Below are 12,431 nucleotides of genomic sequence, written 5' to 3'. Positions count from 1 at the left end.
ATTTTAACAGAATGTTATTTAGGTTACAATAGTTAAGCTGGGTTTCACAGACTGGGTCACAAATATGAAATTAATTTAATGGAATTATAGAAAATGTAAATATCATTATTTTCAGCAGTTTCATGACTGTTTTTAGGGTCATTATGAAGATGGGGAGCCTGAGGACATTAATGTGAAATATTTAAAGTCTTTTATTTCAAGAAGAAAATGGCAGGTAAGATTTGAACTAATTTTCTCTGCCGTCCATTGTTCAGTTTTACTGGAAGTGATGAAATGAAATATTACAAAATGTTTTCAATTATTCCAAATCATTCCCACTCATTTCTTTGTATTTTGTCTTATTTTCAATATCCCTCCACTTCTCTCAGTGTTCTTTGACGTGTCTCGGCTCTGTGCTGACGTTGAGACCGATCCCAGACCTGTTGGAAGCCCCTATGCGTGAGGTTTCCATTTCAGCCACGAGGGAGACTCAGGAGCCCAGCAGCACTTCCTTAAGCAGTGGGTCTTCTTCAGAGTATGATGAAGCAGATGCCTGGGACTTCTTCCATCAGGTCAGCCAAGAAGATGAAGATGATTTGGACGAAGAGGATGAATATGACCCATACGCCCATGTGTCAAAAAGGCCTGTGTCTCAAGAAGAAGATGAGGAAGAGTTGCTTATCGATGAGAAGAACATTCAAAGAGGCCCACTGCTAATTCCAATGAGCTCACCAACAAAAGTGCTCACGCCAGAGCCAATCGGTTTGGAGCGGAGGGACAGCAGTCCCCCTCTATACATTTCCCAGCGAGAAGAGGGGTTGGCTGGAGGGACTCCCATACCACGCCGTAGCCTCATCAAGAGCAACTTCTACTGCAGCTCTGAGCAGCTCTCTCCCATTTCTGCTCGCCACATGTTGCTTCGGGATAAAATCCAAGCCAAAAAGCAGGAGCGTGGCCGTAAGCCTCTTCGTGCCAGCCTCTCTGGCAGGCTAAATGAGCCGCTTATAGAGTATGTGGAAGATTCTCCAGATTTGGAAGCAAAGAGAAAAGCATCAATGCATTCACCTATGCTTAAGTCAAGCTCATTTGATAGTGGCGTGAGCGTTGCCCATCCAAACATACACATGCAGAGAAGAAGCAGGTCATTAGATGCATACACACAACGCTCTTCAGCCCCGACCGAGCAGGGGTCACTAGGAGAGGATGGGCAAGATGTCGAAGTTAGCCAAAAACCAGATCTCACCGATGAAGAAGAAAAAACTCAAGACGTAGAAGTGAGAAGGAAACTTCGCCGTTGTTCACCGGTTTCTCCAAGAAAGCGCCCAGTGATAAAAGCGAGAACGCAAATCCAAGAGCCGATTGAAGAGTCATGTGTGATTGACAGCCAATCACAGATTATGCAAAATGAAGCAAAACATTTGGATGATGAAGAGAGCATGGCTGGATCGCAGGCCGAGCCACAGGCCTGTAGCCGGCTAGGCTCGTATGAAGAACTCTCATCCTGTTTCCACCCTGTCACCCACAGGCAACATGATGAGACTGTGATGGCTGGATCGTCAGGAAAGACCTCACAATGTTCTCTCCTACAGGACTCTGAGGACGAAGACATGGAAAAGGTTATAAGATCTCTCCGCCAAGACCTCCCACAAGCCCCACCTCGACACCGCACTCAAAGTTCAAGCTCTGGAATAAATAAAACACGAACTGCTAAAAGCATCATCCCTCTGAGAAGAAGCTCCTCTGCGGTTCCTGTCCAGTCTGCAACAGCGGACAGAGGAAACCAAGAGGTGCTTCAAAGACACGCCTCTGCCCCAGCATTACAAGCCAAACTACCTAGCGCAAAATCTTCTAAGACTGGATTCATGAAGATCTTTCGCAAGCACTCATGGGCTAGCCATTCTTCCCCTCAGTTGGAAAGCTCTGAAAAGAAGCAAGAAGATGGAGCAAACTCAAAGCCCAGGACCCCTCTACTGACCCTGAGAAAAAAGATGGGAGCATCAGCGTCCAGTCTTACAAAACTGTTCACTCAACAGTCTAACAAAGAGGACGCAGAGAGGAAGAAAGGTTGTTGTCTACTATTGTTATATAGTTAAATAGTATTGGTTGTGAAAGATAATTCAGTGTTAACTATTTTTATACAGCTCCGATTGTGAAGAACACCTCTGCTGGAAAGCAAGAGAAATCGACACCAGCCGCCATATCACCCGGAAGCCCTCAGAAAAAGTCTAAATTGTTCAGTCTAAAAGTGCCACTGTTTAAGAAATCCAAAGGTATGTTTGTTGGTCAGATATCGACATCATTGAATGAAGGTTGTAATGGTTCTCTCGGCTCACAATTCACTTTAAAACACAATACTGGGTTCACATTACAATAGTATCACGATATGGTAAAAAATTTAAACGTAACAATTTTTTTCCAAAACATTACTTACCATTGCAGAATTGACAACCTTCGGCCTAGTTTCACATTAAGGTTTCACATTAAGACTAAGCAAGTAAGCCTTATTAAGGTAAAAAAAAGTAAATAAAAACATTACTGTGTGCATTTTAAGACAAAACAGTGGCACTAATATCAGTGGAAGTATTTAGTTCAATCACGCATTTTAGTCTAGGACTATGCTTTAGCCCTGTCTCTGAAACCGAGCTATGGGTTTAATTAAACCTTTTTTATACTGTATGTAGGCCTAACTAAATAAACATTGACAATTTGAATAATAAATATAAAAAAGAAACTGTAAAATAAAACAAAATGAAAATCAAGAAAGGAATCAAAAACTCAACCAATAAAATTAAACATAGTCATCATATAGACATCATCTTTACCTTTATCATCATTCCAATTATATTTGTATAAAATCGTATGAATTGAAAATGGATGATGTTCCACCAGAAAGTCCAGTTAAACCATCTAGGCCAGATGTCATTCAGCTTGCAGGGGGCGGAGCTCTTGTGTTCTGGAAACCAGTGCGATCCAATGAGCTCATCACATACTGTATTCAATATAGCACAAATGGTGAGAAACTACATGAAAAATGACCATCAATGTTATCCATTTTTAAGAATGTTTACAGCATTTTTTTCTCTATAAACTACATACATACCGTCTTCTGCTTTATATTACTGTAGATGTGGAGTGGAGGAACTTGTCTGAGAATGTAAGAGACAGTTGTTATACAGCTAATGCCCTTCCGAGAGGACCGGGATATATGTTCAGGGTGTCCTATATCACCAAGACAGGGTTGGCACCTTTTAGTGATCCTTCGCCCCCTGCATTTATGGCCACCCCTTATGAAGGTATAAAATTCTTGGGAAAAGGCGGCTGTCGGGAATACTTGATTCCGATTGGTTAATTGAGGCATGTTTTGTTTTTTGCAGACTCTCACATTCCTCTCATTCAGGTGGGATCTTTAGGGTCAAAGATCACTGTACCCGGAGGTCTCGGCACCGAAAAGTCTTACAGCTTCTTGTCAGAAATCAACAGGTGCTCTACCTCATAGTTATGTACTGCATGCATGTATACAAGGGCTCCTTCAGTTTTCTTTATTGAGTCTGATGGAACTCCTCAAAATTAATTTTAACTTTAAATGTGTGTGATTTGAGAAACATCCAACGTTTTTTTAACTTGCGATACACAGACAGTGGCTAGAATTGTATTTTATTTGACAGAGGCCGTATTAGTGTGGTAACTCAGTGTGAGGATAGCCGTAGCTCCCAGATGTTTGCAGCTAAAATGACGGCGTACAGACCAGAGCAGAGGCAGCTGGTTTTGAGGGAATATCAACTGCTTCGCCGACTGAGCCACCCTCACCTTGTACTGCTTCATTCGGCCATTCTTACCCCCACCTGCCTGGTACTTATAGAGGAACTGTGTCCAGGACGAGAGCTTCTTTATAACCTTTCTGAAAGGTGATAGTATTAATACTATTGAAAGATTGATTTTATTTACATTAAATACTATAACTATATTCATAGATGCAAGTGAAAAGCAAATGTTACAGATGTGAAAGAGTGTCCTCTGTCTTTATTTTTGCCTGTAGGGATCTATATGCAGAAATGCATGTGACTGACCTGCTAGAGCAGATTCTGAGTGCTGTGGATTATCTGCACAGTCGTCGTATCGTTCACCTGGATCTAAAGTCAGATAACATGCTGGTGACTGGACGAAAAGTGAAGATTGTGGATTTGGGCTCGGCGCAAACATTTACTCCAGGACAAGTGCTGAATATTGAGCACATAAAGGAAATGTCAGATAACAAAGGTGGATGTTCAGTGTATTCAATGACTTTTCAATCAGTATTCCGTGTTATCAGTCAGTTGTTTGTAATGTCTTAATCCAGAGTTTTGCTTAATGTTCTCTGTTGCGTTTGTTAGGGTATATTGTTCTTCCTAAAGCACCCGAGATCTTGGAAGGACAAGGAGTTGGACCGGAGACTGATATCTGGGCTGTTGGTGTTTTGGCTTTTATCATGTTAGTACTGGAAGAATTCAGTAAAAGGATATTCTGGAAACTTTTAGGAAATTTAGACTCGTAGTCAAATATGTACTGTTTTGTTGAAATAATACAATTATTCATTTTAGTTATTATAGTTTTGATTTTAGTCTTATTTAGTTTTATTAATATATTAAATTAGGTTTTTTGTTTTTGTATTAATTTTAGTTAAAGTATTAGCAATTTTGTTATATGTTCTTGTCATTTTACAATTTATTGGTTTGTTTTGTATGTTGCTATATAAGATTCATTCATTTTTAGTTTTTGTTTATTATTATAATTGTAGTGCTTTTATTTTTGAGGTAACGTACAATTTTTTTCTTTAGTTATGTTTTTTAGATACGTTCACATTTAGGTCAATCATTTATTTGATTTCAATGAACAGTAACGATTTCAAGCTTTGGATTTAGTAAAGTAAAGTAACCTTGACTAGACATGAGCTTCAACTTTTAAGAATGAAAAAGTGATCGACAACCTAAATTAAGAAAGGATAATATACATGTCTAATGTATTATAAATATAACACATTTTATTTTCTCAGTGTTCCCTTACTAGCGACTGTTTATCCCCTGTAGGTTGAGTGCCGACAGTCCCTTCCATGCTGATTTAAATTGGGAGCGAGATCGGAACATTAAAAAAGGAAAGATCCAGTTTGGCCGCTGTTATCCAGGCCTATCAGAGGGAGCCATCAACTTCATGAAGAGCACGATGAGCAACAAAGCCTGGTAAAACTATTGCTGAATCTGGATGCTTTTCAATAAGCATCTACATCACACAGATTACATGTAAACATGGTTAGATTAATATATCGGATTTAATGTTTTATGGCTTATGTTTAAGGAAAACATAATAGTTCAATATAACCTGTGTGGCAAGGTAAGAGACACTACGGACACAAGACGGCAGATGTAAACAACCCCGGAGGGGAATTTTATTAGGACAGTGTAGAAAAAAACCACAATCCAATGGTGACACCCCAGGGTGCTTGTGATTAGGAAGCTGCCAGTCCGTGCTCGTGCCAATAGTGCAGTTTTTCCGTCCTCGGGTTACTCACTGGACTCTGAGGGAAGAGAAGAGTGTTAGTTCTTTGGAGAACAAGCCTCCCTCAGTAGTGTGTGTGTGCAGTTTATATGCCCGGTAGTTAATTGGCATCAGGTGTGGTTGATCAGCATTAGCTGCCGGGCCATTTCCCAGGTGATGCTGATCCTGAATCTGTACCCTCCGCCACACCTGTTTCCAAACTTCAGAAAAGTCATCATATAAAATCAATATGTGATTTTAAAGTATATCTGGAAAATCATGGAATATGTAAATTATTTGAAAATAGGCTGTATTTGATGAGGCTCTGTGTTCATCAGGGCAAGACCAACAGCAGCAGAGTCCCTTCAAAACCCCTGGATACACGGAGAGCATCTGTCCTCCAAACATGGCACATCTATTGTCTGTTTCTCAACAGACAAGCTGCAGGCCTATCTCAGGGAAAGAGAGGTCAAGCGAGACCACGTCCGAACAAAGTTTAAACCAGCCCTGTTATAACGCGAATTAATGTTAGGAAGATATTCGGGGGCTTTAAACTATTTGGTGTGTGTAACTGTGAAATGCTTTTTGTAGGTTTTAAAAGCACAGTGGATGTTATTTTTGTGCTACCCTGAGGAAAACTACAGTGGTTTAATTGTAGTATTGGAAAAATGGTATGATGAACATTGCTTTGCTTTACAAATATGTATTAATCATTTCTTAAAATATAACATATTGTAATTTACACGATGTAGTTGGACAGCCCGCATGACCATGCTTAAAATATTTGTTTGTAAAGATTCAAATAGTGACATTAACAACAATGATTTACAAAAGTGTGACTATATAAAGTATGACACAATAGTGATGTGACATTTCTCACATTTATTTCAGTTCTGTTTGATAGATGTGTTTAACTGAAATTACTTAAGAGAAATGATAATAATTGATGGGATGAGACACTATAGAACAAGATACCAAGCCAGCAACTGCTGTTATTGTAGACCTGTAAATCTATTATCTTCATGTGTTAATAAAGTTTACCGCTGCATCAGGCATTTTTTGTTGCTCACTTGCAGCTGCAGGGATTGTTTCTTATAATTAAAAAATAAACCGCTCGTCTAGTATTTTGAGATACGCAGTATTTATCTTCGACCGGTAGATGGTGACCAAGTCCACGAGGATCTCAGGAGGCGTAGTGCAGCATACCAAGAAAGAAGAAACCAGCGCCGTACATGTTAGCATTTTAGCTAACACAACGGGTATTATAGACTAGCGAGTATATTTGAGATAAACCGACTTCGTGTATATTTCTCAGGTAAGAATATTTACGTGTAAATAAAGTTCTGGAGGTGTAATCTGAACTCTAGGCGATTCCGGTTTGTTCAGCCTCATTGATTTCAAGTTTATTAGCGCTCGTGCTAACCAATATTACAACAGTTAATACTCGATTTGGTTTTTATCGTTTGGTGTGGTGTGATTTATTAATAGTGTCACTATCCTTTCACCTCAGCCTGATCTAAAAGACCCCGCAAACCTATTGCAATGTATTTTGGGTTATGAAAGTTGAATGAATTAAATACAGTTTCAATGGTTGTTGGTGTTTTATACGAAGTAGACCAACCATATTATATATCGTTCTGTGTAGTACTTTTAGTAAGGTTTAATGTTTTCCTAATCGACTGTGTTTTATCCATTAGTTAAAGCGCTCACCATGACGACGGGTGCTGATGTGAGGGATATTCTGGAGCTGACAGGAGGTGACAATGATTCAGGACCCATCAGTAAGAAAGATATCATCAACTCAGACAAGGTAACTTTCCCAAATAATATCATATATTAACTGTTGAATTATATATCAATGTATGTTTTGATGAATTCTTATATAGTACGATTGAGATGTGTTTTTGATGCACTCTGGCAAATGTATTAATAAATCGTAATAATAATAAATCATTTCGATATTTAACCATTTTCCTTGGTTAAATTGCAGAAAAAAGCCAAGAAAGTGACTGAGACTTTAACGTTTAAGCGACCAGAAGGAATGCACAGAGAAGTTTATGCCTTACTCTATTCAGACAAAAAGTAAGTTTGATATGATTGGGAGCAATATATTTGTAAAGATGACCATGTGTAATTATGTGTTATATGGTTTTCTTTTTTAGTAGAGATGCCCCTCCGCTATTGCCAAGTGATACCACGCAGGGCTACCGGACGGTCAAGGCTCAACTGGGCTGTAAGAAGGTGCGGCCCTGGAAGTGGATGCCATTTTCGAATCCAGCCAGAAAAGATGGAGCTATTTTCCATCACTGGAGACGTGCGGCAGAGGAGGGAAAGGACTACCCATTTGCCCGCTTTAACAAGGTAGGAAAGAGCGAGAGAACATTGATTAATAGAGGGATATTGTGGAATGCTGAAAATGCAAATAGCTGTGGCATTTACTAGAGAGAAAACATTTTTTATACACAAAAAATTACCTGTGTTACTTTCGAAATCACAATTGGTTGTCTCCAGCATGTTATTGAAAATGTCATTCCTGTTCCAAGACTGTTCAGGTGCCTGTGTACTCGGAGCAGGAGTATCAGATGTATCTCCATGATGACGGATGGACGAAAGCTGAAACGGATCATCTGTTTGACTTGTCCAAACGTTTCGACCTGCGATTCGTTGTTATTCATGACCGCTACGATCACCAGCAATACAGAGTAAATATCTTTACATGATATATGCTGCCTGTATTAAGCTAATCTGGGCTATAACTGTTTGTTTCTTTGATATTTTTGTAGAAAAGATCTGTTGAGGATCTCAAGGAACGTTATTACAACATTTGTGGGAAGTTAACAAAGCTTCGGGCAGGGACAGGGACAGAGCCAAAGATCTACATATTTGACGCTGGTCATGAGAGACGCAGGAAAGAACAGCTTGACAGGTTATTCAACCGCACTCCTGAGCAGGTGAGACATTATCTGGGAGCAGAACAGCTGCTCAGCATAAAAAAGTGAATACAAACTACAGACTTTTACAACCATTAGTACAACTCTGAATGAGTCAAGTCCTAAAAATACAGCTTTATTGTGTTTGGAAAGTGTTTATGCATAACAATGATCGCAAGTGTGAGCAACCTTAATGTGCTTTTTTTACGTTCCTGTAGGTGTCAGAAGAGGAGTATTTGATCACGGAGTTGAGGAAGATTGAGAACCGCAAAAAGGAGCGTGAAAAGAAGTCGCAGGACCTTCAGAAGCTCATAACAGCTGCTGACACAACCACAGAGATGCGTAGAGCTGAACGCAAAGCCACCAAGAAGAAGTTGCCGCAAAAACGAGAGACAGAGAAAATGGTAATTATCTCCTTACACCAGGCTTGCAAAAAACATTCATGGTATTCATGATAGCTTAAAAACCTGTTAACCAACATATAAATCATAGCGCTTCCTCTAATTCACATTTCATCTTCTCCCTGCCAGACCGTTCCTGAAACCGCAGGCATTAAATTCCCCGACTTCAAATCTGCTGGTGTTTCACTACGAAGCCAGAGAGTAAGACCAACTTACACGCTTCAACAAAACTGGCCCCTGATCCATTTCTTAATGTATTACCTTTGCAGAATATTATGATACATCCTTCTACGCTACAGGAGCTTGTGGCGTTTAACTTCTCTCTCATTAGCCAGTGGTGATTGATTTACACAGTCATAGGTAGACTAATCTACCCACAGGAAGGCATTTCTCCTAAAGAGTAATGAAGGGAGGTCGCTCTATGTAAAACGCATTAAGGCCTGTACTGGGGTAGTGTATGACTCAGATGTGGCCGGTCATCTGTTAGTCAGACTTGGGTGCATGAACATGTTTTGATCTGCCCTCTCTGAAGTGCATTTCAGAGGTATTATGGATGAACGATGACCCCATTTTTATTCAATTGCTTCCTCTTTTAGACCATGTAGCCATCTGAGATTAAAGGTGTTAATGTTCCATCTATGATTCAAGAACCTTGTGGAATTCAGACCGGCCGATTTGTACCAAAGATCTACTGAGCACACAAGCACAACTTCAGTTTACTATAAGTTTATTTGTAGTTGTTTATTTGGCTGATTTGTGTGTGCATAGATGAAGCTGCCCAGTTCAGTTGGACAAAAGAAAATAAAAGCTATTGAACAGATCCTGACAGAGCAAGGAGTCGGTGAGTAGTATTTTAATGAAAGTAAAGAAATTAAGGGCTGAATGGTATTGAAAAAAAGCGAATCTCACCAAATTATGCTTTAATGTACAATAACGCTTTAAGTTTCTAAAACCAAGTTGACCTATATTGAAATAAATTTAAAATCTCATTCACACTACCAACATTTGCCTTCCAGTCACACTGCTGTCTTCATCAACCTTAAACTTTGAATATACTTAACTTATTGAAGATTCCCATCTTTAGCTTCTATAGTTTATATTTCATGTTTACTTGACATTAATTCATTTAAAATGTGCTTGTATCCAAAGCACTTACAAAAGAGAAAGCATTAACAATTCATATTTTCCAACAAATTGGAATAATGAAACCGTTCTAAGCATAGACTTTGTATTGAATCTCTGTTCTTTTTAAACCACAGATCTTAATCCCATGCCCACAGAGGAGATTGTGCATATGTTTAATGAACTTCGCAGTGATCTGGTCCTTGTGTATGAGCTAAAGCAAGCCTACAGTAACTGCGAGTACGAACAGCAGATGTTGCGGCACCGCTATGATGCTCTGCTAAAAGCAGGGGGCGCCGTTACGCCACAGAGTGAGACCAGTGGCGCTCCTGACAGTCAATCTTGGCTTGGCACTGATGACATCAAAACGGAAGCCAAAGAGCAGATTATCGATGTGGTTGGAGCTCCGCTTACTCCAAATTCGGTGAGTTTGACAAGGAAATTTGCTATAATAATTTCTTATGCCCTGTGAATTCATAACTTGATTTGTCTTAATAACTTCATATGAAAAGTAACTTGTTAAAATTTCCAACACAATTTCTACTTTGTTGTTGCAAGAAAATGTGTTTTCTTTTGAGTGGAAGAAATGCTGAAGTTCAGTTTTGTGTATTTTCCACTTTACACAGCGCAAACGCAGAGAATCTGCCTCCAGCTCTTCATCTATCAAGAAGGTGAAGAAACCATGATGTGAATTACTTTTTTAAACTCAGCTGGACATTTTGGAAGAGGAGAGAGTGTTTTGGATCTCTCTTAAGTGACTGTCTCAGAGGATGGTTGTGGTTGTAGGTCATTGTTCGCTTTTTTTGATGACCGGTCTCTGGCACTGTTAATGTGTTTGGCTCAACGACTTTCCTCCCTGTCCACCACCCCTCAATCCCACCTGCTTCCCTCCTCCCTTCGTTCTCTAGACCCGACCTACACCATGACACAGAACACCTTTGACATCCTATTTCATTATACCACCACCTCTGACCTGCCAGGTAGCCCCATCCGAGATGAACAGTAAATTGGCAGAGCGAGCTAATCCTCACGTGAAAAGACAGAAGTAAGGAGAGGAGTAAAAAATCGGCTTGCCTGACATGAACGTATGCCGGACAGATGTATGACACAGTGAATCTGGATGCTGTTGGGAGAATTTATTGAATGGGGGTTTGCTTTTTTCACATTCAGCTCATCATCTGTAAAATGTCCTGTTCAAAGGTTTAATAAATGTTGTGTTTTTCAAGTAGGTGTCATCATATCCTTAATTTGTGAGGGTAAAACAAATTTTAAGATGAATAGTTGTTCCCTCATGAAATTGAATCACAATTTTACTACAATAACTAATTATAGGAACCCTACTGTTTAATCATGATATTTGTATGGTCATATACAAATTATAATCCGACTGCTAGAAACCATGGTTATACTTAAACTATAATAAAAGTAAATAACAAAATGTTACAATATTTTAACATAAATGGTTGATTTTCATTTTAAGTAAGAAACTTGCCAGTATTAAATAAAAAGAGCCAATGAGTTATTGTGCTGTAACATCTGGGTTTCTGGCTCGGTATTTGTGATGCACTTTAAATTAACTGTCAAGCGCGCAAATCAATAATATGAACGACGCGAGCTTCGCCGCTTGACGTCTGCACTTCATGAATTCACCATGATAAAGACATCGCAAGTAAATTCATTACAGTATTGAACATGACGGGAAAGATTTTTAATTTACATCTCTTCTGCCTGTCCTGTCATAAATGTATCTCAGATGGTAAATTATGGTATATCAAGCTTTCGGCTGAGGTGGTAAAGTAATGGAAGATTGGACTGACGTGTTTCTCTCGTCTCTGAAACCGCTGATATTTATGAAAATGTTTCGGTAACACTTTACATTAAGGTACCCTTTATGAAGCATTTATAAATGTGTTATTGATTAATAAATAATTTATAAATGCATTATAAAGCAGTTATAACTGCAAAAATAAAAAGGGGATTCTAATGAAATACCTGCCAAATAGTGAGCAGCTATAAGAAAAACAACCCAAAGTGTCCAGTCTGACTGCCTATTATTGCAAACAACATCAAGATAATAATGAATCTGCTTGCGAGTTAAATATATATTGAATAAATTCATTTATTAAGCATTTATAGCATGTGAGTTAAAAATTGCACTATTTGGCAGGTATTTTGTTAAAATCCCTCTTTTCATTCATGCAGTTATAACTTCTTTATAATGTATTTGTAAATGACTTCTTAATCATTAATGGACACATTTATAAATGCTTTATAAAGGGTACCTTGATGTTACGTGTTACCCATTTTTCTAGTATAATAACATTTGAAGTGTTAGTATACTCATCAACAATTGTAAATTAACATGGTATTGTTTACCTTTAGTAAAAACTAAATTGTATATATATATATATATATAAGTTAAGTGATAGTGTTCAGTGGACATTCATTAATTCTCTTCATTTTACCTGACTGAAGGTAACAAAGTGGCTTG

General features: G+C 38.7%; 2 protein-coding genes across 4 annotated transcripts in view; both read left to right on the top strand.

Annotated features, from left to right (window-relative positions):
• obscna (obscurin, cytoskeletal calmodulin and titin-interacting RhoGEF a) overlaps positions 1–6,003 on the top strand; it is a gene marked incomplete at both ends in the record, with an annotated part of 39,446 nt that extends 33,443 nt beyond the window's left edge. Inside the window, 10 exons of the mRNA XM_079468147.1 lie at positions 137–214; positions 369–2,043; positions 2,121–2,249; positions 3,105–3,272; positions 3,354–3,459; positions 3,645–3,884; positions 4,016–4,236; positions 4,350–4,446; positions 5,043–5,192; positions 5,826–6,003. Of these exons, the coding sequence (XP_079324273.1) occupies positions 137–214; positions 369–2,043; positions 2,121–2,249; positions 3,105–3,272; positions 3,354–3,459; positions 3,645–3,884; positions 4,016–4,236; positions 4,350–4,446; positions 5,043–5,192; positions 5,826–6,003 (3,042 nt within the window). The remainder of the gene's footprint in view (positions 1–136; positions 215–368; positions 2,044–2,120; positions 2,250–3,104; positions 3,273–3,353; positions 3,460–3,644; positions 3,885–4,015; positions 4,237–4,349; positions 4,447–5,042; positions 5,193–5,825) is intronic.
• Positions 5,885–11,477, top strand: dmap1 (DNA methyltransferase 1 associated protein 1). 3 transcript variants are annotated; one of them, XM_079466957.1, is made up of 11 exons: positions 5,885–6,158; positions 7,185–7,297; positions 7,478–7,569; positions 7,650–7,848; positions 8,031–8,189; positions 8,271–8,438; positions 8,636–8,821; positions 8,948–9,019; positions 9,587–9,659; positions 10,078–10,364; positions 10,567–11,471. In XM_079466957.1, the coding sequence occupies exons 2-11, from the start codon at positions 7,199–7,201 to the stop codon at positions 10,624–10,626; spliced, it is 1,395 nt and encodes a 464-aa protein (XP_079323083.1). In that variant the 5' UTR covers positions 5,885–6,158; positions 7,185–7,198; the 3' UTR covers positions 10,627–11,471. The 3 variants fall into 3 exon arrangements, with proteins under 3 accessions (XP_079323083.1, XP_079323082.1, XP_079323084.1); XM_079466956.1 differs by lacking the exon at positions 5,885–6,158 and adding an exon at positions 6,645–6,802 and having other exon boundaries at positions 10,567–11,477; XM_079466958.1 differs by lacking the exon at positions 5,885–6,158 and adding an exon at positions 6,801–6,863.
• Positions 11,478–12,431: the final 954 nt, after the last annotated feature.

This window comes from Barbatula barbatula (assembly GCF_947034865.1).
Source record: "Barbatula barbatula genome assembly, chromosome: 11".
Lineage (NCBI taxonomy): Eukaryota > Metazoa > Chordata > Actinopteri > Cypriniformes > Nemacheilidae > Barbatula > Barbatula barbatula.
The sequence above is the reverse complement of the archived record's forward strand: the minus strand, read 5'-3'. Positions and strand labels throughout refer to the sequence as shown.